The sequence below is a fragment of the Lichenostomus cassidix genome, chromosome 7, assembly GCF_008360975.1.
Source record: "Lichenostomus cassidix isolate B80296 chromosome 7, HeHo_3.0, whole genome shotgun sequence".
In the NCBI taxonomy this organism is placed as follows: Eukaryota; Metazoa; Chordata; class Aves; order Passeriformes; family Meliphagidae; genus Lichenostomus; species Lichenostomus cassidix.
The window spans coordinates 5,086,561-5,113,485 of NC_139488.1; the positions used below are offsets into that span (position 1 = coordinate 5,086,561).

A 26,925-nucleotide genomic window follows, 5' to 3' on the forward strand; every position below is an offset into this window, starting at 1 on the left:
TAGTTACTAACCTGAGCAAAGAAAAGAAGCCTATTTTGTATCAAAGCAAAGTCCTGCAAAAGCTCATGATTTTACTTGTCAAACATTCCATTATTCACCTTCAATGTTATTGGTCATAGGTCAAAGGTAAGTCTGTGATCCAACAAGGACCTTAAGAAATCATCCAGCCCAATTTCCAGAATGGACAATTCCCTTTCTGAATTATGACCAACTCAATGCATATGATTTCTGCCCTAATGTCATTACAAGCTGCTCTTACAAGTATCTTGGATACCACAGCCTACCTTCTTTTTTCCTAGGGCTTCACTATCCACAGGTATTTAATGACATTTCTAGACCCTTGAAAGTAAGCAAAGAATCACGAAAATTTCCATGTTTGTGCATAAAAGGGTAAGTGGGACAGGCTTGGAATGATGCAACAATGGTTACACTACACATTGGGGAAAATGTCACCACAGTGAGGATAATGGAAAACAACGCGCAGGGTCTGTGAAATCTCTGGCTCTGGAAATCAAAAAAAGCTGGACAAAGAGAAACAAGAGAAGTTTGGGACAAAAATATGGACTACATGAGCTCTCGAGCTCCACAGCAACCCTGTTGTGGATTACAGCTACATTCCAACTCCTGGGTTAGCTCCTACATTTCACTCCAAGCACTAATTATAGCCTACATTAATAACCACAGTGCAACCACTGTGCCACACTCCCTACTTTTTCTTTTATTTTTAAATAATCACAATAAATAACCACAAGTTCATTGGGTTGTGGATGTAACTCAGGCTCTGGCAGAACACATGAAGTGAAGACTCTTCCCTAATTTCTCTCCCAACCCCCTTGGAGCTGTACTGTACATATCATATATCATAAGTATCATGCAATGCAATAGGAAAAAACACAGAGAAAACCTCAACAATAGTCTGAATTCCACTAGGACATTCAATCCCAGCCATAGCTGCATGACAGGGAATATCTTCTGCCAAGAGCTGGGTTTTGCCAAGCAAGAGACGGGAATAATGGGAATAAAATAGCACTCTGGTGTATTTGCTAATACATGGTGCAGAGAGGAGGGCAAGGTCAGGTGCTATAGATATTTGGGCACCCAAAGGAAAGTCATGGATGCAGACTGACCCTGAGAGAAAAGGACTGGTATTTGGGTAAACAAGCACAAGAATTTTTCCTCCTATATGCTAAGAAACATGGTTGATGGCTTCTTTTTTAGGTTCCAGAAGAACACTAGTGCTTTTGAAGGAACAAAATACTGATTAGGTAACACTGACCTACACAGTCAGTCACCTCCTCAGACAGAAATGCAAGTTAATGGAAAAAAATAATTAGGCAAACGGAATTTACCTAGAATCAGCAGTATTTCATAGAAAGCAGGTATCAAATTTTGGCAATCTCTAAGCACAATCTCTTTGACAAATCTTTTTCTTTTTTTAGCATACGTTCCCCAAGTGCATAAACAGAATTTCGGGAAACACCGATAGGTCATCAGCTCACAGATTTGTTTCTTTGTAGGGACAAACTTGTTATTTTATTAATGCTACTTCAAATCATGCAATTCCCCTTCGGAAAGGCCCCAGCACACTCCTCCCCACTCCCAAGATCATTAGCAAATGCCAAGCTCCATTCCAAAAGAGTTTTAATTAGCAAGGCCATTCTACTCACATTAGTACTCCACATGAAAAACGGGAGGAGGCGTCAGCTTGTCAAGGAATAAGTCCATGTCAATCAACTCCAAACAATCTGAATTCTATTTATCATGTTCTCTACACACTACAACAACTCCAAATCTGAGGAGGAGAGTACTACAGATGGCTGAGGTGGGGGAAAGGGGATGGATTTGAGGACTCACCCCTTGCAGCAAAAGCTACTGTTCAAGTCCTAAGGAGCTGCTGGCAAGAGCTGGGCTGCAGCTCCCAGGAGAATGTCAATCCCAAAATACACCATAACCAACTCGGTTTTACATTCCCTCTCATTCAGAGGGCAGCAGCAAATTTCAGGACAGTGAGGTGGCTACCAGAAATAGGTTAAATTATAAATAGTGTTTGAGGGAGATCTGAATGGACAGAAGGAATAAAGATACAGTAGCAGGCAAGAGAGCTCAGTGCAGCTTTTTAACCCTAACAGGAATTTACCTATGTAACTTCTATTCACCTGAGTGATTTGGAGCTCACACTCTCTGGGGGAAAAGAAAAAGTCCAAAACCAAGAGACAGTGAATGTGCAAGAATCTTTGAATATATATGTATGTTATAAAAAAAATTTATCTAAAAAACAATAGGAGAATTATATTTTGAGTAGACCACAAAACAATCATGTCAACTATGAATTTATCAGAGCTAAATGTTAGCCACTCAGGAGTTAAGTATGCAGACTTCAGTTTAGGAGGAAAAAAGGAAAATTCCTCTTTCAACTTGGCATCTTCAAACTTGACTTCAGCACTAGACTTCTAAAATCAATGTATAACTCTATGTATCCTTCTTGCTTATTTTTGGTTTCCCCTTTTATTCCATTATTAGCCTTCCCTACCATTCTGCTTTCCTTTTTTCTGACAGACCAATCCATTCAGTTACATTTCTCTTGTCTCCCTCAGACTTCCTTCAGTTCTTGCTGTACTTCTTTTAGCTCACTGTTTTTATGTCACCTCAAATATTTTTGTTTTTTCCCCCTCCTTTAATTTACTCATTTTGACAGCCCACTCTGTATCACTAGAAGCTCACAGCCAGCTTGCAACCCACTCCATCCCCTCAAAAAAATGAAGCTGGCAAACACAAAGACAATGGCACAATGCACTTTAAGATTGATGGCAGCAAAACATCTTTTTCCCTTCAAATATTCATTATTGAACTGAATGTTCCTAATTTTGCACCACAGAATTTTTTTTTTGGCCAAGATACTTATAAACCCAGTAACCTGCTGGGCCTAATTATGAAGTACTATTCCTCATTGTTAAAATAAAATAAAAGTTATCAATTCATTCACTCAGCGTTACAGCAACACAGCAAGAAAAAAGTCCACACTTGTCATTACAAACCTGAACCTTCTTTTTGTGCTACATTAGCAACAGGTGTTCCTAGAAATCAAAACACAAACACATGTACAAGACAAGAAAACGGCATTGTGATCCATTCCATCTTCTAAAAAAAAACTAAAAAACGTGCCCTGACTGGAGACAGCTTTCTTTTGCACTAAGAGTGTTATGCTTTCTCCTCACCAAGAATTGCTTGCTCCTGGGTTAGCTCCTGGAAACGTTCCTTCATGTTCTCCAGCTCCACGACAAGACGACGCTCAGATTCCTCTTTCAGGTTCAAGGCCTCTTCTAAAGCAGCTTTTTCTGCTACATAGCCTTCAATAATGCCTAGGAGCCAAGTCAGAATGCAAATAAAGCCACAGACAAACTCATCTACTGGGAAGAAGCAGCTTGAAAACATGAGCAAACAATTTTTGCCCAGCAATGGAAAGTGACGTAAAAAGGAAGAAGTAAAAGATGATTTAAGTTAATACTGTAGCTAGGCTTTTGAACTATCTTAAGGAATAAAATGTACTAGTTAATGTATTCTAAGATTATCAAGATTTTATGAGGCTGACGTGTCACAAAGTGTCTCTAAATCTGTAGAATTCAAATGGGGATCATTAAGCTTTGAAGGCCTGGGATGAGCTTGTAACACATCCTCTGCTGAGGGCTGAGGTTTGAAGAAATAGAATCTCCAGAAAATATGATCAAACGTTAGATTTAGAGCCCAAGAAATGCAGGACACAGAAAGCACATCATAGATATTGGGAGGAATGAGCTGTAAGTAAATGACACTGCAATCTCTATTAATTTACCCTCTGCCTTATGAAGCTCTAGTGCCAGCTGGTTCTTGGCCTCACTCTCCTCACTGAGGCACTCCATCAGCTCCTGGTGCTGACTCACCACCTGGGCTGTCTCCCGACTGCGGCGACTGAACTCTTCCTCAAACTGTGCGTGGTTTTCATGCATCTTCTCCAGCTACAAGGGAATGATTGCCCCAGCATCAGACCTCCAATGCAATTTAATAATACTGCAGACATTTCAACAAAAATCTTCTCTGTTTTTTAATAACATTTATGCATTAAGGTCCAAATTTTGAAGTTTCGTTTTAGTACTAAGCTGACTTTGCCCAAAACCTCTGGACACTTTGGTGAATCCCTGTACTTGCATACCACTATCTTTGTCACAACTCTTGCTTAGGAACCCAAGTTTCTTCACTGTGCATAGAAAGAAATACCTCCCTATTGGCTCAACTGCACAACTGGACACATCCTGAGCCACTTGAAATTCAAAGCATCCTTACACTTAAATTCTTCAAGCGGTTCAGTCATGTCTAACAGACAGTGAAATCCATACATCAAGTGTCCAAGGTACACCACCAACAAGCAAAATATGCTAGATCACAGCTGATGAGAGTCACCTAGAACCCAGATCTACCACGGCTTGGGCAAGTGCTTTAACCACAATTAGCTATGTCTTAGTGGAACCATCATCAGTACGTCAAAGTAAATATTTATGCACTGCATTCTAGGAGGGATTTTTTAAGATGGTGAATATACATTTCACACAGACACGTTTCTCTGGGTTTCACAAAATCCCTGATAAGTAGATTAATATCAGACATGTTCTTTCCCTTCACATTTTCTCTTCAATTAGGGACTTCCTTGCTCAACCAACTAATTAGTGTTGCACTAAATTCAATCCTCAGCTGTATACAGTGCTTGTCCATCTACCCCAGACTTGCAGCTTAGACTCAGTATGGAAATACTCAAGTTCTTTTATGATACTTAGTGCATCTCCTTTTGTCACAATTAAAGCAGCATATAAATACAAAGATGTTTGTTTGCTGCTACCTACATATTCCCCAAGCATTCTGGCATTGGACTGAGTTTTCCTGAACTCACTTATCAATGTTGAAGAAGCATCAATATGAAGTGTGATAAAAAAACTTCAAAAAACCTCCTGGTTTCCTAAGGTTACCGAATGAATTTAAAATCCTAGTTTAAATCTGCTTAAGGTGACCAATTTACTGCCTTCCCACAGGATCTGTTAAAAGGTTAAATACACAGAGATTAAAAAGTTTTACTTGTTTCGTTGACTCTGTAACCAGCTCCAGAAGTCTCTCCACTGCAGTGCGCAAACGATGACAGATTTTCAGCACCGTTTCTTCACTTTCACACGCCAGTTCTGGCTTTGCAAAAACACTTTCACATAAGTATTGGCTCAACTCAGACACCTCGTCACTCCCTGGAGACAGCTGGTTCTGTTCTGTCAGAGTTTCATCAAGCAGCTCCTCGACTGAAAACAAGGAAGCTATTGAAAAACACAGGCAAGTGACAGCTAGCCACAAAACTGGTCACCCAGATAACTGACGTCAGACAGTGACAGTGGCCCTGGACAGGTACTACAAGATGAAAACCTGGACACATCAACAGCTCAATCTTGAAAAATCATGAGGGGTTTTCACAAGGTTTGGGAATTTTGTGCTATACATCTGTATATTACATCTGAACTGTGCATTCACCAAGTTCATCTTTCCTGCCCTATAATCTATTCAGGCTTTTCCATCAACATTTTAGTAGTTGCACTATTAAAAGAATTAAACAGAGAACACTGGTAGACACTATCTGAAGTGTGGACCAACTTTGAAAAACACAAACATCACAAAGAAAAGATCTCTTTTTGTAATCTTCATCCATACAAAAGAAAATTTAACAAAACTATTTTCAAGAACATGAATTGACTACCTCCACGTTTGCTACTCTGCACTCACCTTTTTCTAGGTGGTTTTCTTTGGCTTTAAAATACTGCATGAATCCCATTTCTTCCACAATACTCTGAGTTTCTTTAGAATCTCCAGAAGCCAGACTGTCATCCAGGCAAAGACCAATCTTGCTACAGATAAGGTCCTCAATAGCTATTGTGGCTTTCACTGCTTCCATAAGCAATTTCAAAACGTGCTGATAAGATTCACGCAGTTTTTCCCTACAACAAAAAGCATATTGAATACTTGAAAAATTGTCTGTCTTTGTCAGTAGATTCAAAGGGTCTTTCAAATGAACCTGACAGTCTAAAATGGGTGTCTGCCATGGTTGGACAGTTACCAGTGAAGGTCATCGAAATGACTCACAAACCCCAGGTCATCTTTAAAGAGCAAACAATTAAACAATTTTTAAAGAGCTGGCACAGCAAAACACCTTTGTCTTCTCCACAGGGAGGTCACACTGCAGTCACAAACATCTCAGCCTTCCACAACCTGTGGAAGCACCAGCAAGGAGCATACATCTACTACTACAGTATCAGTGACATCAAAATAACTAGAGGTGTTCTGGCAGAGCTGACAACAAAAGGCATTCTATTTCTGTTTCTGAAAATACTTTAGTTTTAAGATTAACACTAAGCCAGTTTCTTATAAATGAGAGAGGGAATTCTAGAAGCTTATTCAGCATGACAGCTTCTCTAATTCATGCATCCCCATGACATGCCAAACCAACCCACACTGCACTGAAAGCCTCTTGGTCACAGAACCTCTCTCCATTTCTTAGATTTTTCCAAGATTAGAGACAATGGAAACCCCAAAACACTAAAGTCTTCATCAGACTGAAAGAAAAAGAGCAAGAAAAAACCCCAATTTATTCTGACATGAAGAACAAGTTGATAATTTAAAAAAACCTCGAAATAATTTGCAAATAAAAGCAATATATCATCATCCTACACTACTCTTTTGAGCTGGCTTAGTTTTGCCTAGTTATTGACTTCTTTATGTGAAGTGAGAAAACAAGCAAAAAAAACCCAAAAAAACCCCAAGCATTAAGCATTATATAACAAAAGATGGACAGACCTTTCCTCCTTGGATTGCTCAATATCAGACCTCAACAAGGCTACCAAATTGCCTCCTTCTTGGTTTTCCCTGTCCCTCCACTGAAGGAGTGTCTCCAGTTCAGAGTTGGTCTCCTCTATTTCATGATTTAAAGACTCCACTTTCTTTTCCAGCTGTGGAAATACAGTGACAACACAACCAAGTCAACAATTTTGCCTAAACTCTGTTTTATAAATTCTACCTGAAAACAAGTTTCTGGAAAAATGACTTCTCTCCTCATATTTATTTGTTCAGATGATACCTGTACCTGATTAAAATATATGATTACATATAAATAAAAATATGTATCTGTACATATATGCCTACCCCTACCTTCACATTTTGCTGCCAAACAAATTAATGCCATTTTGTTAGAAACTCTTTCTCATAAGTAAGCCAGCAAATAAGTCAAAATAGCTATATGGGAGAAAACTGCAAGGAGAGAAAAGCATTCTGCTCCCATGCTGACGTTCTCAGCCCACATCAAGTCCTACAGAAGAGCTAGAAAGAGTAACGAATTCCCAATTTAAAAATTCTTAGTGTTACTGTTTCCCCCCAGACTAATATACCACAAAAATCATACCTGCAGTCCCTCTATATACACATTGAGAGAGAGCCCTGTGAAACCCCAAAAGCACATTTAAAACCTAGTTCTAAAGTATTCTCTCCACACCTGGATAATTAGTGCTTCCTGTTCCTGCAGCTGGGCTGACAACATTTCTTGTTCCTTTTGGTGAGCAGCCTGTGCCTTCTCTCTCTCCTGAATTAACATCTGCTCCTTGTCATGTAGCGATGCCTTTTTTTCAGCTTCAAATTCATCCTGCATAAATCACATATACTTGGATTTACTGAGAGAAGAAAAAAAAAAAGGCCCAAACACCACCACCATCCTCCCAAAAAACCTCAAAACAAACATCCCCTGTATTTTTTCTTTATTCTTTAGAAGCACACACTTTGTCTATCAGAATAACAAACAGTAACTTACACATCAACACCTCCAAACAACAAAATTATGCTGAAACTGATCAAAATCAAAAACAGTGTGGCCAGCAGTGACAATTGATGAGGGACAATTTTATCCATGAACACCAATACACTCCAAGGTGACAGCCACCTATTTTTTACATTGGCAAATCAAGAAAACAGTGTTTGCCCAGGGCAAGAAACAAGACTTCAGAGCAGAAGATCTGCAGTCACCTGAGCTGACCTGGACCCTTTGCAGAAGACAGCTAATGTGCTTTAGCAGTTAGGAGAGTAAAAATGAACAGATGCAAAGAGGTAGGATGGCTTTCCTTGACCTAAAACATGGCACTTGTGGACAAAATCTCTGAAGCAGGCTGCTTGTTCTCAGAAATACTTAGAGAGTACGTCAGAGCACAAAGCAACTCTGAGTATCTCAAGTCTGCTAAGGAAGGCAGAGGGAAAAAAAGAAATCAAGGGAACATGTTGGCATGAAGACAACTGCATAATCAGCATAGGGGTGTGGGAAAGGAAAAACTTGCTGTAAAAACCTGGATCAGCTTACAATACAGCTCAGCCTGACTGCAATGAGATCCAGGCAGTCTCTCCTGGGACAAAACACCAGTCATCAAGTTCATGAGGGGGAAAAAAAGAAAGAATCCATAGGCATCTGTACCAGCAGAAGAATTAGCCCTGGCAAAATCTCAACAAAAAGTCAAGTTTCTGGTGTCCCAAATGCTAATTAAGGCAGCATAAGAGAAAAAAGCAGAGATAATTTCTGGAGTTTCTGCATAATATTCAGTCCAGTCCCAGCTTTTGTGGGCTGAAGGCTGGGGTTCAGCTGAGGACAGCAGTGCCAAATATACCTGCAGCAGCTTTCCAGGATATACTTGTGCCCTCTGTTTTCAAAAGACAGCTGCACCAGACAGAGGTCAAATAGTGATCAGGACTGCACAGAGGGCCAGAGGCAGGAAACATCTCAAAAATGCTTATCATGATGTTTATCAAGGTGAAACAACGAAAACAGAGATTAAGAACACACCAACAACAAAGTATCTCACAGACAAAGAGTTCACTGCCATCACACACTTGGTAAAAGCTTAGGTAACACCGAATTTATTTTTGCCATTTCCACACAGTGCAGTCGACATGGGATGACAGGCCAAGGGCACAGTCTCTGCAGACACCAAGAAGAAAAAGTCTCAAATGACAAACTGAACATTTGCACAAGGAATGCTGCTTGGAGTGACAACATCCCACTGATTTTTTTTTGTTTTGGCTGAAGGATACCACTTCCTATCCAGTTCAGGACTTTTAGACAACTTAGACAACTGTGGTAAAGACAACTGCTGACAGAACACTGCTTTATTTCCAGTGCTGTTTTTCTAGTTCTAACATTGTGAAGCATGGAAGAGATCTCACCCAGACTACCATTTTAGAGGTTGAAGAACAAGAATCTTATACCAATTACTCTTTTTCAGCAAAACACACTCCCAGTGCATACTGAGAAGTGCATTTTCACCAGAGCCTACCTTCAGCTGTGCAATCTGCTGCTCCAGCAGCACCTCTGACTGACACTTCAACAGCTCAATCTCCTCCTGGAACTGAAGCTGCTGCTTCAATTTTACCTCCTCAAATTGAGCCAGAAGAGCTGTTCTCACAGATTCTACTTCAGTGGCTGATGCAGAAGCATACAGCTGCAGACAAGGAAGGAATATAAAATATTTTAACCACTGTGTTAGAATTTAGGAAAAAATGAAACCAAACCAAACCCATCAAGTTCCACCAAATTCTTAAGAGTACATTCACAGTCCTCAAGGTCATACAGGGCTGCTGTCTATCAAAAGCAGGTTGATAAAAATAGATAAGAAGTAACCAGGCATTAGGTATCAAGTATCTCCTGTATTCATGAGCCCATCAGGTCAGACTAACAAAGTATTCCCCACTTGTTCTTTTCAGCAGACATTTCCCTAAGAGAAATTCAAAGAAATAAGGAGGAAAGAAGAGGAGAAAAACACAGGGAGGGCATATTTTGTTAAGATGCAATTTCCCTTGTTCAAATGGGAGCCAACATTACGCATCACTATTTAATGCAATTATCCTGAGGTACAACAGAGAATGCTTTGAGAGATTTTTGATCATTTGGGGCTTTTTTTTTCCCTAGTATTCTCTCTAAGAAGAGTCACTGTAGTCAGAATAGACATAAACCCTGTTTCTAGAATGATGGGCTTGAAGACTGAAGAGCAATTAGAATCTCTCAGAAAACTAATGAAATTTCCTCCCCATGCAATTTATTCTTCTGAAAGTGATTTAAGAGTTATTTGGAACAACACACAATTCTCAATTTAGTACGTGAAAAAGCAAAAGTTAATAATATTTTAACTTAACATGTGTTATGTGGTTATAGCTGGATAAAGCTCATTTTGTTTGTGACTTTTCCTACTATATGAATGTAATACATAACACTCGTGGCTGTTTGCATCCACAGAAGTCAGATTGTATCTTCTTATTGGCACTATTAAAAAAAATTCAAAAAGCATCTAGATATACAGCCTTATTTCTAACCTCAATAAAACTGAATTTACTTTATGATAAAACATGGATTGTTTTGAGTTTAGGTATTAGCAGCATTCTGACCTCTTGTTCATGCTCATGCTGTGCTTTTAGTTTCCCCAGTTCTTCTTCCAACTCCCTGGAGTACTCTTCCTTATGTTTCCTAATTTCTGCCTCATGAAGATCCTGAAGCTCTTGGAGTGCTTTCCTGTGCTTTTCCTCCATCTGCAACACTTCCTCACGTAACAGATCCAGAGCCAGACGTTTTTCTTCTTCCAGCAGCTGCCTTTGATTTCGAAGAGCTGTGTTCAGATCATCCTGTGTAAGCATTAATTTAAAGAAGGGAAAGGGAAAAAAGTAAGTACAAGTATCTTTACAACCCATTTGTCAAGCAAAATTGTCATACTCAAAACTCTAAAACAGTTTATCTCTTGAATAAAGAAAACAACATCTCAATCTCCCCATTTAAATGGGTTTATTTTTCTTATCTAGTAGAAGTTTTGTAAATCCTTACTTATTAGGAAGGATGTTTAGACTCCTGGAGATGTGGCTTAACCTTCAGAATTGCATTTACTTTGTTCTAATCGCTTTCTGAAGAATTACACAATAGCTCCACCAGGAAGAGAAGCTCTGAACCACAAAATGAAGATCCTCCAATCTTAATTATGTTAAAAATGTACCTCATTTGTATCTTCTCCACACACTGAGATAGCTCATTAGACTGCGCATTTGGGGCAGGAAGCAACAGATGGATTTAATTTTCAGCTGGAGTTTCTTATTTCAGCTCACAATATGGCTACATGCAATGTGTAAGTGGCATAAAGACATTGTGAAAATATCCCCTGAGAACAAGGGAAAAGGTGATCCCACACCATGAAATTTCACCTTCTATTCCATGTTTTCTCTCTGACTCACCTTATGAGCTTCTTCTGCTTCAAGAGCCATGGTTTTAAGCTTTTCCATATGAACAGTAGCTAGCTCAATTTTCAAATTATTTTGGGAGAGCTCAAGTTCTTCAGCATGCTTTAATTTCAGCATCTCAATTTCCTGAAGCAGTTGTGCCTGATGCATTTTATCCTGCTCTTGGAGCTGTTCCCTGTGCTGCAGCTGGAGCTTCTCCAGAGCCTGACTGTGTTCATCTCTTATAGTCTGAATTTCAGATAGGTAGGAAGACTCCAAGGAATCCAGATTTGATAAGTGTTTGACCTCCAGCTCATCGATTTGGGCCTGATGCTTTGTCTGTAGTTCAGCAACACAACTTTCAAGCTGACTCTGCTGTTTACTTTCCAGTGTAGATTTAAGTGTCTCAATTTCAGCTTGGTGTTTTGCCTGAAAATCAGCTGTCAGAGATGAAATCTGCTGCTTATGCTTCTCCTGTAACTGCTGACTTTGGAGTTCCAGCTCATCCACATGTTTCTTTTTCAGCTCTTGGAGCAGAATCTCTTGCTCAGTTGTGAATTTCTGAGTCATAGCTTTGTGTTCCTCCATAAACCTGTATTATTTCCAAGAAAATTAATAGACTATTGTCAAAAAAGTCACTTTTTAAAAATAATTGCACTAATAAAAATCCAAGGAAAATCAATGGACCTCATTTAGCCTCCACAAGTTTTACTTGATGTATCAAATCTAAATTCAGAGCAAGCCACAATGATGATTTCATAGCCACATAATTGAAGGTTTCTGCAGTCACTTGGAAGTATCTGGTTACTACTAGAGAGACCAGCAGCCCTATTAACTTAAAAATACAGAGCAACATGTTTGAGAAATACTGCCATGACAGCATCTATGATATAAACATGGCTCCATCACAGACGTGTTTTCTGCAAATAAATGAACTGTCATAACAAACACTTCTTAAACATCTGTTAAAGACAGACATAAAACCACTGTGGAAGTGTAGGTGGGATACTTGGGGGCTCCTCCAAACTCAGTTCTCTGAGTTCTGCTTAAAGCTTGATGCAGAAGATGTAGTATCTGAAGTGCTGCCATTTACTACAATCGGTAACTACAGTATTTTTGCATGCAGACACCAATAACAAACAAAAAACAGTTATCTAAAAGTTGCTGCTTTCAGTGGTTTTTTACTATCATTATTTCTCTAGTCTTGTTCTGTGGGCATAGGTTTGGGGAGGCAAGAAGGGATAAATTTGAAGCAACACATGCAAATACCAATATGGAGCTACTTCCCTTAATTCACTTGAAACAACAGATGTAAGATGGAAAAGAAAAACAGCAGTTCCAGGTATCCAACCAGAACTGAAAAATACCAAAGGGAGCCCTATCAACCTCAGCATTCAATGGTTAGCAAAGCTTCATTCACCAGGAAAAGCTTGTTCACATCCACTCAAATTGTTTAAAAATATTTAGAGAATTTTTCCACTTACATATCCTATCACATCTCTTTGAAGGCTGGTATAGGATTCTTAGCTATGTTGTACTCAGGCAAAACCTAACCACACTTCATTTTATTTGCTAGACTACAGGAAATGCCTTTACATGAAGCAAAATTATACAGCAGATCATAACAGACAGCATTCCTTGGGAACAGCAAGCTTTCAATATCTCAGATTGATAGTGCCACCCAGTGACTGCCCTACACTATCACTCAGTCAGTTTAAAATAAGAAAAAGCAACTCCTAAGGGAAACCTACTTGTTTTGTGCTTCCAGGAGTTTCAGTGCACATTCCTCCTGCAGGCTGAGTGTGGTCTTTTCCATTTCTTTTGCCATGAGGGCTTTGGCTGCCTCCAGGTCAGCTTCATATTGCTGCTGAGCTTTCTGCATGGTGTGGGCACTTGCAACACTGTCCTCCAGCTGCTGCAAGTTATTTTGCTGCTCCTTCACCAGCTTCTCCAGCTCTAGAATTCTGGCAGCTTGGTGATCTTGAAGTTGAAGCATTTCAGCTTCACGGAGTTCAAACTCTTTTTGTAAGTTCTGCTTCTCACATTCTGCTCTGCTTTGCAGTTCTATGTGCAATAGTGATAATTTCTCTTCTGCTAGGATTCTCTGGGCCTCACTTTCACATTGCCATTTCTTCTCTTTTTCTTTGTACATATTCTCTATTTTCTGGACTTCTTCTCTTAATTCATTTTTGTGATCCTCAGCAATTTTATATTTTACCTGTGAAGACAATTATTTAAAAGAAAAAAGGAATTAACCACCAAAATCAAACTGAAGTGCATGAAGTGAACACTCTCAGGCATTTAAGGTCTTGGAAAGATTAAACTCTTATAGTGAAGTAACCCTTCCTAATAAAAGTAAGGTTGAAATGACAATTTATAGATTGACATGCATTAAATTCAATGCATTAAGAATTAATTTGGATTACAAAGCTAAGAACAAGTAAGGGCAAAATTCTGGAATTAATTCTGTTGATTTCTCATGAGGCCACTTATCTTCTTTTCAGGTGTTCAACTTATACAGCTATGGGCATCTTACATGTTTATATTGGGCATGAATAAAAACCCATTTTAAACTTCTTCTGTGTTCCAGTGGTATTTTATATGGAGTGCCCAAGTTCATGACATGGACATAGCATAAAAGCCACAAAAAAAGCACGTAGCACAAAGAAGCCAAAGCAGAAAGTGATTGCTCAGAGACAGAAGACAAAAAAAAGACTCTCTGGCTTTTTCCATCAGTTTCTAAGTCTGGAAAAGATACGCAAATCCACAAAAAATGGCTCTTTACAAAGTGAGGAAAGGAGGACTTGATAAGTAAGAGCTTCACCCCTCTAATTCTCATACGCATTCAAATATGCAAGAAGTTAAGCAATTAATTAACATCCAATCTGAGTTTATCCTCAGACGGAACAGCTGATTTAATAGCAACAGTACCAGGTATGATTCTTTCAACTCTAAGACTTTGAGGTACAAGAGTTACACCAAAACTGGATGTATTCCAACATTTGTGTCTATCCAGGCAAGTCCATGGAAAGCTGAAGCTACCAGCCCTAAACCAGGGACTTTTACAGGCAAGTGCTGCCTCTCCCTCCCTTGGCCTTCCCACCAGATTGCAGTTTGCCCAACTGTACACAAAACAGTAGTACAATTACATTTTCCATTTCTTCTCTCAGATGCTTTTCATTCTGCTCAGAAATCTCTTTTTGTTTCCTAATCTCTTCCTTTAAGAGCCTTATTTCCTCTGAGAGCTCTGCAATACGCTGTTGCTCAGAGTTGAAGAGGGAAAGCTTGGCTTTGTGCTCTTCCTCCAGCACAGCCACTCGCTCAGCCACCTCCATCTCAACCTGCTGTGCTGCATCTCGAGCACTCTCAAGACGCAGTTTGGTGATTTCTGCAAAGAAAGAAAAAATAAAAGAAAAATCCAAACCAAACAATAAAATAACATTCTGGAATTTATTTTAACAGCTCCTATTAATGCATAGAAATAAAGCTGAATGTTGTTAGCTGTGCAATTTTTCAGTAGCCTTGCTAACTACAGTACAAGGAGAATCCCTTATCTGGATGATTTTATAGTCTGCTCCATTTTATCACCACTGTGGGAATTTACAGTATCAACAGACACTGAATAATCATAAAACCTGTGGCAGGACCTCCCTCCTTATTTGCAACAGCCAGAGGAGCAGACTTTCTTTCTGGGCAATGTAATGGCAGATTGATAGAAGTTTCATCTCCTCTTTTGCACATACTACTTGCATAAGGCATTTCCCCAAAAGTTAGATGGGACAAACCTCTTAACATTGTTATTTAAGTAGTTTAGATATTCTGTCTAGTATTAAAAATAAATAATTGAAGATAAGAAATACAAGTGCAAATTAAAAAAGCTCTACTAATCCTTTCAACCAACATACAGTGGAATACAATTATAACCATGTGTGTTAAATTAGCTAAGTTATGTACTGTTAGTTCAACTGTTTGTAGGACAATACCCTTCTAGACATCAAAAATGGAAACCTGATCAACTCCATTTAGCAACTGCTCCACAGGTTTAATAGTTTTTACTACAGAATAAACAACTTCAGGTCACCACACCTCCAGAAGTGGAATTCAACATGCCCGTAAGTGCTTGATGAAAAGATTAACATCTGTTAAATGTTCCCATAGTTTAGGGTAAACTAACAAGTTAAAAACTTCTTCAGATAATCCTGTTTAAAGAAAAATATAAGCCATACAAGCAGCTTACTATTTTCCTTCCCAGTCTGTCACACCATCCTACCTCTACAATGCTCTTCTGAAAGTCGGGCACGGAGCTGCTCAAGTTCTAAACAATGCTTTCTTTTCATGGCCTCAATTTCTGTTACATATTTGTCTGACAAATCCATCTTCATTTTCATCAGGTCCTCTTTATACTGAAGTGCCAGGGAGGATCTTAAGGAATCCAACTCATGCTTGTGTTGTTCTTTAAGATGTAGCTGCAAACAGGAAAATTCTTCCTTCAGATATAAAGGGTTAGGAAGGGATCTTTAGCTTCTAAGAAACCATGATGAGAATCTTTCAATGAGAGAAAGGAAAATTCATTTTCCAAACTCTTAGTCAACTTGAAACAAGTTGAGCAAAGATGTTGAGATCTTTGATTGCAGCAAGGTGCATGAAAAGAGGAGCATAAATGAAAGAGGGGCCAAATTAGCATCTTGGCTTGAAGAGAACAGACAACAAGGAAAGGCACAATTACTACCAGAACTATAGAAAGAGAAACACCACGAATTCTTGTGCACTTGTGTAGAAGAACTGATAAGCTCCTTACTCAGCACAGGATAACCCAAACAGTACATAGAATTACACAGCACTGTTTCAGCTCTTCTGCTGAACAGCCTCTCTGGGGCTAAGAGCTATTTCAAGTTGGTAATTTACAACATTCTTGTCAAAATAATTAAGCCCTACTAATCATCTGAAATTAATTTACTCTTTTTAAGAGCTAGGAATCAGACATCAGTTTTCATACAGATCATGTAAAGAACAGTACAACTTTTAATATATCAAAAATCCTACCTGATGTTGTTCAAACTGTTGATCTAGCTGAAGTGCAACACTTCTCTCTTTCTCAGCAGTCTCTTCAAAAACTGTGACAGAAGAACTGAGAAAAGGGCTTTAAAGTTAAAGATAGTGACATTTCATGAATTAAGTTAAATATAACTTGATGACTTATGGTGCAGCACTGAAAGTAGGCAAAGAGCACCCATAACAATTGCTCAGGACTGGCCCATCACCTAATACTCAATCCCAATATGTTTAGATGCTAACACCATCTTTTATGCAAAGAAAAATGAAAAGGAAGCATGCTGTCATAAAATGAAAAAAACCAGATCACCTGATGTCCCCTGCTTGATCTTGACTCATTTCCAACTCTGACAGTGAATACTCCTTCAGTTCTTCAAGTCTCTGATGCAACAAAGCCAACTCTTCTTTGTAGTTTTCCTCAGCAACAATTAACTTGTTTTCAAAATAAAGTCTCAGTTGTTCCAATTCAGCTTCATGCTCCCTGTTTCTCTGCTGTCGCTGCTGTTCAAACTCCTGCTTTAAACACTCTATTTCTTTCACCTGGGATGCTCTAGCCAGGAGCTGCTCTTTTAGCTCTGGAATGGAGGCAAAACCAACACAAGCATTAAGAAGACATATCTTTAAGGCTAAGTAATTCTGTGAAGATTAGATTCAGTTGCCTGTGTCAGATTTAGGAAAGGCATTCCCCAATTAATACTTCCACTAAAAACACCACTCCTTTCTCAATGGGAAGCACAAAAGACAGATTACAGGTTGAGATAAGAACCATTTACTGGAAATAGCAATGAGATTAGAAAAATGAACTTCTGAAAGACAAAAATTCCTTCCTCTGAAGACATTCTCAGTTACACTGCATTCAAGGAAACCATCCTCATGCTAAGAATCAAAATCACCAGCACACTGTTAGCTCTCCTCATTTCCTTCCAGTCCAGGGCTAGGCTGGTAACATGCAGAGTCCTGCACTGTTGATTAATCTTCACACCTGCTTATTGTTGTAGCACCCAGAAGCAATAAATTATTCAAGAACATTTAATTTGCTCCAGGCAAAACTGTCCAAACAAAACCAACTTGAGCATAAACTGTGCAGAAAAGCAAAAATCACAAGAAAGAAAAAAATCAATTCTGGATTACTTCAGCGATGGTTGGCTACCCATTGTGTGCTCAGAGGCTGAACTCACTGGATTAAAAGAATTAACCAATAAAACAGGAATGCAGCAGAAAGCAGCTACCAAGGCGAGTTCAGCAAGCTGTGCTCCTTCCAGAGAGTGAGAACATTAGCCAGCATTGCAGCTTTTTCACTAGCCCTCTGAGAGCTTTCTTTCTTCCCCACCTCCTGTATTAAAGCAGCAGTAATGTTTTGGGAAGTTAAAAGGTAGGAAAAAAACCCCTCAAGAGAGATAAGTTTTCCTGATAGCTCAACTTTCCAAATAATTGAAATTAATGGAATCCCCACAGAATCAACTGAAGAGGGAAATGCATTTCAAGAAGGAACTTGGAGAAGTTTATTGAAAAGAAACTACTTGCTTGGAGAAAAGCAGTTGCTTTTGTTACACAAAAAGAGAAACTTGAGAAACCTTGATGGAAGCAGATGATTTGGATCCTACCATCAACCCAAAAGCATGGCCAAATCATCACTCAAATGAAGAACAGCAGAGTAAAACAAAACACCTTTAAGATCTCACACACCAAAAGAGATCCTCACCTGGACCATGGGCCTGCATTCTGGTCTCACCATCTTCTAGTAAGATGAAGAAACAGAAAGGATCCAAAGAATGGGAATGTGAGTGGTTAGAAACATGGATAAAGACATGTGAAAAGTTAAAAGATTAGGGCTACAGAGAAGAACTCCAGCAAATACTATAAAGTGCTATGTGCTAAAATCCTGTAATATCAAAACAGAAAGATAAAATAGTCAAGGTAAAGTCTGCCTGGATAGAAAAATATATTTATTTAGTGTATGACCAAACCAATAAATCCTCACAAAACCCTAATATACATCAAAAGCTACCTAGATCTATGTTATTCTGAAAATCTGATAGCATTTGTTACTATTGCACATTACATGTGCCTTCTGTTCTAACTACCCCAGCAGAAGTCAAGAACCTCATGTTACAGTCTCAACACAGTAACACTGGCAGAGTCCTGGTCTCTAGGTTTTTTTTCCCCCAGAAGTTCTTTAATGTATTATACATGTCTGTGCACACGCATCTAAGACATGTTATATTTTATTTCAAAAGTGTAAGTCATCTCCAACCACTACACAGAAAAAATGGCTGATTTATTTAATACACCTGGGTCTTGAACAGAAATACAAACAGGAGCATGTTATTGAACTGACCAGCATCTGCCCCAGTCGTTAATTACATTATACTTAATTTGACATTTCAATGAAAAACCTTCGGTTTTCACTGAAGATTTTTATAGTGTGCAAGAAGAGAGTGGAAAGGGAAAGGAAAAGCACAGGAGTAAGCTTTTCCTCACAGTCATACCATTCTTTTTGATACTGCAGAACCTGACATCTGACACTGACTCACCTCTCAATCTAGAAACAGATCATTGGGCTACACCCATTGACACTGTGACCTTCCTGTGTGTTTCTTGTACAACATTAAAAGTATTTTGCATCAATAATGTGTACCTCTGGATGAAGAAGAGGCAAAATACAAAATGTATCAGTTTTGGACATACCACTTAGCTCTTGTCGATTTGCTCGAGTACTGTCAAGCTGAGACCAAAGCTCCCTGATTTCTTCTTGTGACTGAGCCTTGAGTTGTTCATACTTGACCTGAAGTTGGTCCAGCTACAGAAAACATGTTAAAACAAAGAGAAAAGCCACCACAACTTGTTAAACAGTTTTGTTCTCAGGGCTTATTTTACATGCAACAGACACTTCTGTCAGAAATAGGTGGAAACAGTGACAATAACACACTCAGCTCCTGACAGTATCAGAGATCCAGAGTAGCAGTGTCTCTTAACTATTACACCCACTCCTCTGAGAGGAAAGAAGTGGTTCCTGACGCCATAATTATCTTCACTGGCAAAAAAATAAAGCATTAGCCAGATAAAAACAAAATGTGAGAACCAGAAAATTAAGGCTGTAAATACAGAGGAAGAGATGGCACCAAATGGCACAAAGGAAACTGCATTCCTAAGGTTTTGTAGTCGTATGAAAACTCACAGAATTTTACCTGCTTCATGAGATGCATTTTGCTTTTTCAATGACATCCCTAAATACAAACAGGTCACTCAAATGATACATGTATGGTCTAGGTTTTGTTATAAAAAGAGTAATCAAGTACTCTAAACAACCAAGGAAATGTAATTTACCTCGTTCTGAAGATCCTGTTCTTTTTCTTGGCTTTTCATCTTTATCTCCTCTAGGAGTTGGTTATGTTCAGCCTGCAGCTGTTCTTGTAATTTTGTGATGGCTAACTGGTGTTGCTTCTCCAATTCTACACATTTCACTAAAATTAAAAATAAGTTCTGTTACTCAGTCATCCTGGTTAATGACTAACCTGTACAACCTCCGTGCAACAAAAACAGAAATGCATGTCTCTAGCTTGAACATGAGCTTTCAGGGAATCACAGAAATGCTTGAATAGTAAAGCATTTGGAAGTCAAACATTTCCATGCACTGCTTCCTAGTTCTCTGCATCCCACACTGTTAGTTAGCCAAGAGACAAACAGTTTGATGAACTTTTATTCCATTATGCCTTAACTATTCACAATCCAAATGCAACTTTTGCTAGAAAAAGCTTCTATTAATATTAATCACAACTTTCATTAACTCAGCAACTATCAAAACTGATTTTCAGCTGGAAGCAAAACAGCATCCCCCTTTTAATATTTGCCTCGCACCTCATACTCTGTAGAAGTCAAAATGCAGCAGTGCTATCCAGGTTTTAAATGATTTTTCATTTACAACCTGTTCTCTAGACAGTCTCAGGCCATCATCCCAGTTTTTAAATGAGGCTACATAAATACATCTTGTATTTGTTTTTATACATGTGGTGAAATCCCTTAGCTATATCAATGTTCAACAAAACAGCTGCCTCCCAGACCATGGTACTTACTTTTAGATTGTGCATTCTCAACAGAAAGAAGCCCCAGCTCTGCTTTGAGTTTCTCCAAATCCATTTCCAGAGATTTCTGCAGTGCAATCATCTCAGTCTGATGTTTTTCAGACAGCTCTTCACATATGTTTTTTAAATGTGTATCTGACTCTAATTCCCAGTCTCTTTTGAGGGTCTAAGAGAGTAAGACATGCATTATAATAAAGCAAACACATTTAGTAAATTCATAATTTTTTCTCCATTTATTTGTCCTTTACAATAAATGTGTAGCAGATGTGGGACTTGTACCAGCTCTTGTTTTCTGAAAAGAGATTTTTTTTTCTTGTATGAAGAACAGAATTTGTACCTCTAATGCCTGGATATGTGTCTCTTCCATTTCCAATTCTATTTTCTTTCTCTGGTCAACTGTGAAATAAAATACTTATTAATACATTTACATAAAATATTATTATTAAATTAGAAGTAGAAATATGGATGAGATTACAATTTTCAACATCAAACTCAGGACTTAAATGGGCAGGCATAGAGCAGGGTAAGGTGCTGGGTTCTATCCACACCTGCACTGTTGCCTTACCTTATTTATAATATTTAATAATACCATTATTTCAAGTCATTCCATGGGAAATGAAAACCTAGAGATCAAACTGACATTAAGTTACACTGGCAAAATACACCTTAAGAGCATTGATATTAAGAACTGTATCTAGACCTCCTCCTGCTCCCAAGCCCCAGTGTGCTCCAGCATTACTGGTGGTAACAAATGTTTTCCTACTTTTAGGTCAAAGAAAAACACACTTAAATGAATGTTCTCGTCCTCTTAGGGAAGGACAACAAAGGAATGGTTTCTATATCTTATTTCAGAGCTCAGAGGGGTGTGATGAGCAATGCAGAGTCTAGGCAGAGACCTGCAGCTAGTGCTGTTCCCCATGGATCCATCTGAATACAAGGAAAAACTTGTTTACTGTGAAGGTGACAGAGCCCTGCAACAGGCTGCCCAGAGACATGGTGGCGCTTTTCGCTCTGGAGATATTCAAAACATGCCTGGATATTATCCTGTGCAAATTTCTCTGGATGAACCTGCTCTGGCAGGGGTTTGATGAGCCCCAGAGAGCTCTTCCACCCCAACCAGCTGGGATTCTGTAAACTTCAGTGAAGTGCTGCAGGATCCACTTTTCTCCAGAAATTCCTCAAGCTCTGCCATACAGGTTAAAAATAGTCTGACCTGGGAAGAGGCAAATTTCCCAAACAATGCCAAGAGCACCATCAGCAGGCCTTCAGTACTATTAAGCGCAACTTTCCTCTTGCTTATGCCACACTACAATCTTATACAAAATGCAGCTCAAAGGACACCCAGCTACAGGTTCTCACTGAGCCTTTCAGTTCTTTCCCAACTCCTTCCTAACACTGAGAGGGCAAGCCAGGAAGCATTCACATATCTTCTCAGAAAAACAACAGTAGTGCTGACTTAGGGCAAGAAAAACCCTGACAAAATACAAGGGATTGCACTGATTATGAGAGCATGGTCTAAAGCCTCCTGAAAGAAAGTAGTTTAGTTTAGCACTACTTTACAGATAACAACTGAACTTAGGTCTGCACAACTTGATTTTCATACATAAAACATGCACTCTTGCACATGGCAGTCCTGACCATATTCAAGGCAACACCAGCTATTATTCACAAGCCAGCTCCACACCAAGACAGAAACCTGTGCAGGAAAAAAAATAATTATTCCCCACTTTTAATACCTAGTTCTTGCTGATACTTGGACTGAAGGTCTTCTTTCTCCTTCAGACATTGTTCTTTGATCTTCTCCCACTCCAGCTGGTGGCGGCTTTGCAGAATTGCTACCTCCTGTGCCCGTTTGTCATTGAGCATCTCCCGCAGCTCCATGAGGGCAGTCTCCTTCTCTTTCCTCAAGTTGGACTGTGTAAGCTCCAGCTGAGAGGTGTGCATATTGTTTAAGGTCAGGCGTAAAGCTTCCAGTTCAAGGCTGTGCAGTGTCTGCAGTGGAGGAAAAAAGGGTTTCTCCCTCCCCTCTAATTCAATGTGCTCACTTTTTTCACTATACCGGTTTCGGTTTTGACTGTTAAACACTTCTAAGTTTTGCCTTTCTGTACTTAGAGTATGTTTTTTTGTGGCAGGGACCCTTAAAGGAATCCTTAAAACAAGCTCTTACAATGATAATTGGATGTTTTCAGTGCAATGGAAAAGGCTTTCCTTACCTGCCTCTTCACCTCCTACAAAATACGCTGTATCTGTCCACTTCCTCACATCAGAGCAGAACAGAAGCTCACCCCAGCCCTTCACTGTCTATTAAAAGAATCCCTTATCTTTGCTGTTGGTTATAATTTGTTTAAAAAGTGAAGTTCTAAGTCAAAAAAGTGAAGTTATTGGAAAAGAGAAATAAAATTTAACACACTTCATTAAAAAAAAAGGTGAGGAATAGCCAAAAGTTAGAAATGGTAGCTAAAATAAACCAACCAAACTTCTCAATCCTTAAGGTAAACTAACCAGAGTACCAACAGCTTGTAATGATACCTAACACTAGACATATTCTTTCCATTTCCACTTCATATTTAGTGCAAATGTTTAAAAACCCAGGAAATATATAGAGGAAAGTCAGGTTTTCACACTTCAGCTTACCAAGAAAGCATTCCTGATTATAGTGGTGGAATAAGTAAAAAATGGGAGGGGTTTACTATCCTTTATAAAAATTTACTTGTTAAACTTGCCAAGACATGAAAAAAAATCAGTTGTTTTTTCTCTCTTAAAAACCATCACTTTAAACATCCAGTTTTCTTCAGAATTAACGTTAAAATACAATTGCAGTGAGGATTCTGGAGAACTCCTCTAAAAAAAATCTCCTACCACCCACCAAGAGAACACTCCTATTCCTTCGGCTGCAGCACCATGCAAAAGAGCACAAGTAATATCCACAACAATTAAAGAGAAGGGTCCTTAATTAATCAACTGGGTTTGCTGTTTTTACCTGGGATTGGAGCTGAGCTTGCTCGTGCTCTGCTCTGTGTGTGGCTGCCATTTGCTGCCTGACTTCATCCAAAAGGTGACCCTGTTCTTCCTTTAGCTCAGCACGGAGCTTCTCCATCTCCTCTCTGTGTTTAGCAGTCAGCTCAGAGATTTCACGATCGTGCTCTCGTTCATGCACCTGCAGGGAACACTCAGATGAAAAGCTTTCTTCAAAATATGCTTGTTCAGCCCTGATTATGGAACCAGGGCTCTCCCCTCCTCCTGACCCCAAATCAAAAACACCAAGGAAGAAACAATGAATAGAATTTTACATGTCTAAAATGCTTACACTGCTTAAATGACAAGGCAAAATGAGTTTATTTTTCCAAAATAAACCCAATTACAGCATATACCTTTTTTATTATAGCAATCTCTTCCTTTCTTTTTTCTTCCAACTTCTGTAGCTCTTCCATTTTGTCTTTCATTTCAGCATTTAACTCTTCCATCTGAAAACAGGCATACAAACATTTGCAATGGCTACCTTAAGCATTCTGAAATCCCATGACTGCTGCAGTTATCAGGGTTTCCTACCTCTCTCTTGTGCCTCAAACTCACTTCAGTTAATTCAGCAAGGTGCTGAGCCTCCATCTTATCCATTTCCTCTTTGTAATGCTTCTCCATCTTGGACTGAGCCTCCTGGGCACCTTGACAGGACTCCTGCAAGTGAGCCTCAAGCTTCAAATGAGCCTTTTTCAACTGGGCAATTTCTTCAGTCAACTGGCTTTTTTCCTCATTGTATTCAGTAGTCTTTTCCATTATTTTAGCAGTAAGTTTATTAATTTCTTGGTTGCTGAGGTTTAACCTGTTCTCATAGCTCAGTCTTTCACACTCCTGAACTTCTTTGATGTTTTTCATTTCAGCGTTAAGCTCGTGGATGTTTTTCTCAAGGTCCTCAATGATGCTAGCATTCTCTGCTAGTGCTTTTTCTGCTTTCACTAGATCCTCCTCCACACTGGATAGTCTCTCTCTTAAGGCTGTTTTTTCTTTCAACCAAAGTGCTAAATTTTGCTCTTTATTATTGATTTCAGCTTTCAGCAACTCCTGTTCTTTTAGCAATGCCTCTTCAGCTGTGGTTTCCTGAACAAGCAGCTCTGCTGATCTCTGGTTTTTAGCCTTCTGAGCATCAAGCTGGCTTTGCATCTGATCCCTCTGACTTTGCAAAGCAGCCAACTGATGGCCAAAAAGAGACTGCACTTCACTTGTCACGGAATCAGAAGCTGTTTTCTGCTCCCAAATGGCTCTCACTAACTGCTCCTGAGTCCTCAGCTGCGTCATCAACAAGTCTCTTTTCTCCTGGTGGTCTTTCAGCATTTCTTGCCAGATAGAGGAGTTTGACACTTGTGTTCCAGATATCTGGGCTCCATCCTCACCCTGTGTCTTTACTAGAAGCATGAGTTTATTTTCAAGCTCTTTCTCCTTCTCCATTTTCTGAACAAGTTCTTTTTCGCAACAGATCCGTGCTTCACTTTCTTCCTCCAGTTTTGCACGCATATGAGAGAGCTCAGACATGGCTTTTTCCCAATTTCCAACAGCTTCTGGCATGCCCTGACAAGGCATTTCCAAGGCTGACTCCTGATGGAGCTGCCCAGTTGGCTTCAGATGTATCTCTGCTAAACACATAATCTCATCATCCTGTATGTCACCGTGGTCCCCGATTTTGTTTTGCTGCAGGGAACCATCTGACACAAATGAAATGAAAGCCTCTGGTCTCATCTCTGCTTCTTCAAAAACGTCTTGATCCAAGCCACTAGGACATGTCCCTTCATCAAGGCTGGAGTTTAATGGAGGAGACATAAAATCTCTGCTGGGTTCTAGGAGTGCACTGTTGTCTAACCCATACATACTGCATCTGCCCTCTTCAATGGCACGGCCTTCCAAAGAGCTGGACACACAGGACTCTTCTGAAGCTTCTGTGGAAATGAGGTACTTAGCCAATATACCTTCATCACCACTGAAAAGCCCTAGCTCTGAAAAAGGTTCTTCAGACAGGTTCTCCCCTTCACTACTTCCATTATCCTTGATGATGTCTGAATTCTTAGTTTCTTCTAGTTGATCCCTTGAGGAGTCATGCTGGAACTCCAGTTCTCCATGCATTGGCTCATCTCTGCCTTCCAGTTGGTGTGCTTTGTCCCACATCTCCTCAAGCCCAGCTTCCTGCAACTGAGACACCTCTGACAAAATCTGTTTTTCTCTCAATTTCAATAACTTCATATTGGAGACAATCTCCCCATCATGCTTTTGCCTGACATCTATACTTTTTTCAGCCTCATAGAGTCGCTTTTCATTTAATTCCTGGATGTAGGAATTCAGTCGCTGAATCTCTTCATTCAAGAACTGTTTTTCTTGTTTATATCGCTGGGCTTCCTTAGCTTGCTCTTCTGCATTAGAAAGTTGATACTTAAGGCCATCAATTAAATCCTTGTATTTAGTTTCTATTTCAGATTTTTCCCTCTGAAAATCTTCCCGTTGGTTTTCAAGTTTCTTCCTCAAATTTTCTTTACTGATTTCAGATTCTTGAAGACTTATATTTAAGTCAATTATTATGCCATTCAAATTCTGAATGTGTTCTTCAGAATTCAAAGCACAGAGTTCTTTTTTTAACTGTTCAAGTTCATTCTTGTATTTTAAAGTCATTTCTTCCTCACAGAGGTGCCTGACTTCTGCAATCTCTCTTCTGTAGCACTTCTCCAGCTCATTCCTCAAGTTACCCAACTGTCTGCAAATATCCTTCTCATGACTGATTTTCAGTTCTTCAATACGTTGCTGTTCCATCACTTTGGATAAAGCTATTTCTTTTTTTAGTTCTGTTATTTCTGAGTCCCGGAGAGAAAGTGTGTGCTGTAGTATAGACAAGCCAGATCTTTCTGATGTCAGTAGATCTTGAAGACTTTTAATAAATTGTTCTTTTTCATCTATTCTTTCGTATAGCTCTTGCACTGTATCTTTCATATCCTCTTCCATTTGGGCAAGCAGATTTTCTTTATCTTTGGTATTCTTAAAAATAAAACGTTACATATAAAATATGCCATTATTTCATTTCCTTAAGTTTCATGCTTTTAATTTACATGCATAAATAATAATGTTTAAGTTAAACGTTTCTATTATGGCACTACTGGTTACATTTTCAAAGGAAACCAGCCCTTAAACTGTTTCTTTAATGTATGTTAGTCACCATAATCCCTATAAATTTATTTCTAGATAAAAAGACTTCTCATTATTATGTCACTACAGCAGATTCAAGTTATCATCTAATTTGAAATACATTTATTTTTTTTTAAAAAGTACATTTTTACCTTTTGAGAGGACTCCAACTGCACTTCCAGGTCATGTGCTTTCTCACGCAGCATCTCCAAGTGTGCACTTTGCTCTCTGAGACGATCCTGAAACAAGGACATTTGCTGCTGGGCTTCCAACCCTTCATTTTTCCTGAGACTTTTACTCCTCAGCATCTCAGTAACCTGAACACATAAAAGGTACTCACAGTCAG

The 26,925-nt window shown here is 39.1% G+C and overlaps 1 protein-coding gene across 6 annotated transcripts in view; it reads right to left on the reverse strand.

Moving 5' to 3' along the window:
• The window catches only part of PCNT (pericentrin), a 69,603-nt gene that overhangs the window by 31,635 nt on the left and 11,043 nt on the right, over positions 1-26,925 (reverse strand). For 2 of the 6 annotated variants that reach the window (XM_085065920.1, XM_085065918.1), the window contains exons 6-29: positions 26,732-26,896; positions 23,970-26,432; positions 23,792-23,884; positions 23,401-23,577; positions 22,157-22,412; positions 20,758-20,816; positions 20,412-20,586; positions 19,666-19,802; positions 19,027-19,138; positions 18,041-18,076; positions 16,649-16,913; positions 16,330-16,426; positions 15,557-15,752; positions 14,436-14,674; positions 13,038-13,504; positions 11,302-11,878; positions 10,471-10,704; positions 9,366-9,530; positions 7,547-7,693; positions 6,856-7,007; positions 5,788-5,999; positions 5,101-5,312; positions 3,830-3,992; positions 3,216-3,359 (exon numbers count right to left, since the gene is read on the reverse strand). In XM_085065920.1, the coding sequence (XP_084922046.1) occupies positions 3,216-3,359; positions 3,830-3,992; positions 5,101-5,312; positions 5,788-5,999; positions 6,856-7,007; positions 7,547-7,693; positions 9,366-9,530; positions 10,471-10,704; positions 11,302-11,878; positions 13,038-13,504; positions 14,436-14,674; positions 15,557-15,752; positions 16,330-16,426; positions 16,649-16,913; positions 18,041-18,076; positions 19,027-19,138; positions 19,666-19,802; positions 20,412-20,586; positions 20,758-20,816; positions 22,157-22,412; positions 23,401-23,577; positions 23,792-23,884; positions 23,970-26,432; positions 26,732-26,896 (6,943 nt within the window). Of the gene's footprint in view, positions 1-3,035; positions 3,075-3,215; positions 3,360-3,829; positions 3,993-5,100; positions 5,328-5,787; positions 6,000-6,855; positions 7,008-7,546; positions 7,694-9,365; positions 9,531-10,470; positions 10,705-11,301; positions 11,879-13,037; positions 13,505-14,435; positions 14,675-15,556; positions 15,753-16,329; positions 16,427-16,648; positions 16,914-18,040; positions 18,077-19,026; positions 19,139-19,665; positions 19,803-20,411; positions 20,587-20,757; positions 20,817-22,156; positions 22,413-23,400; positions 23,578-23,791; positions 23,885-23,969; positions 26,433-26,731; positions 26,897-26,925 lie in introns of all 6 variants that reach the window. The other 4 variants (XM_085065921.1, XM_085065917.1, XM_085065922.1 and 1 more) reach the window with 4 other exon arrangements.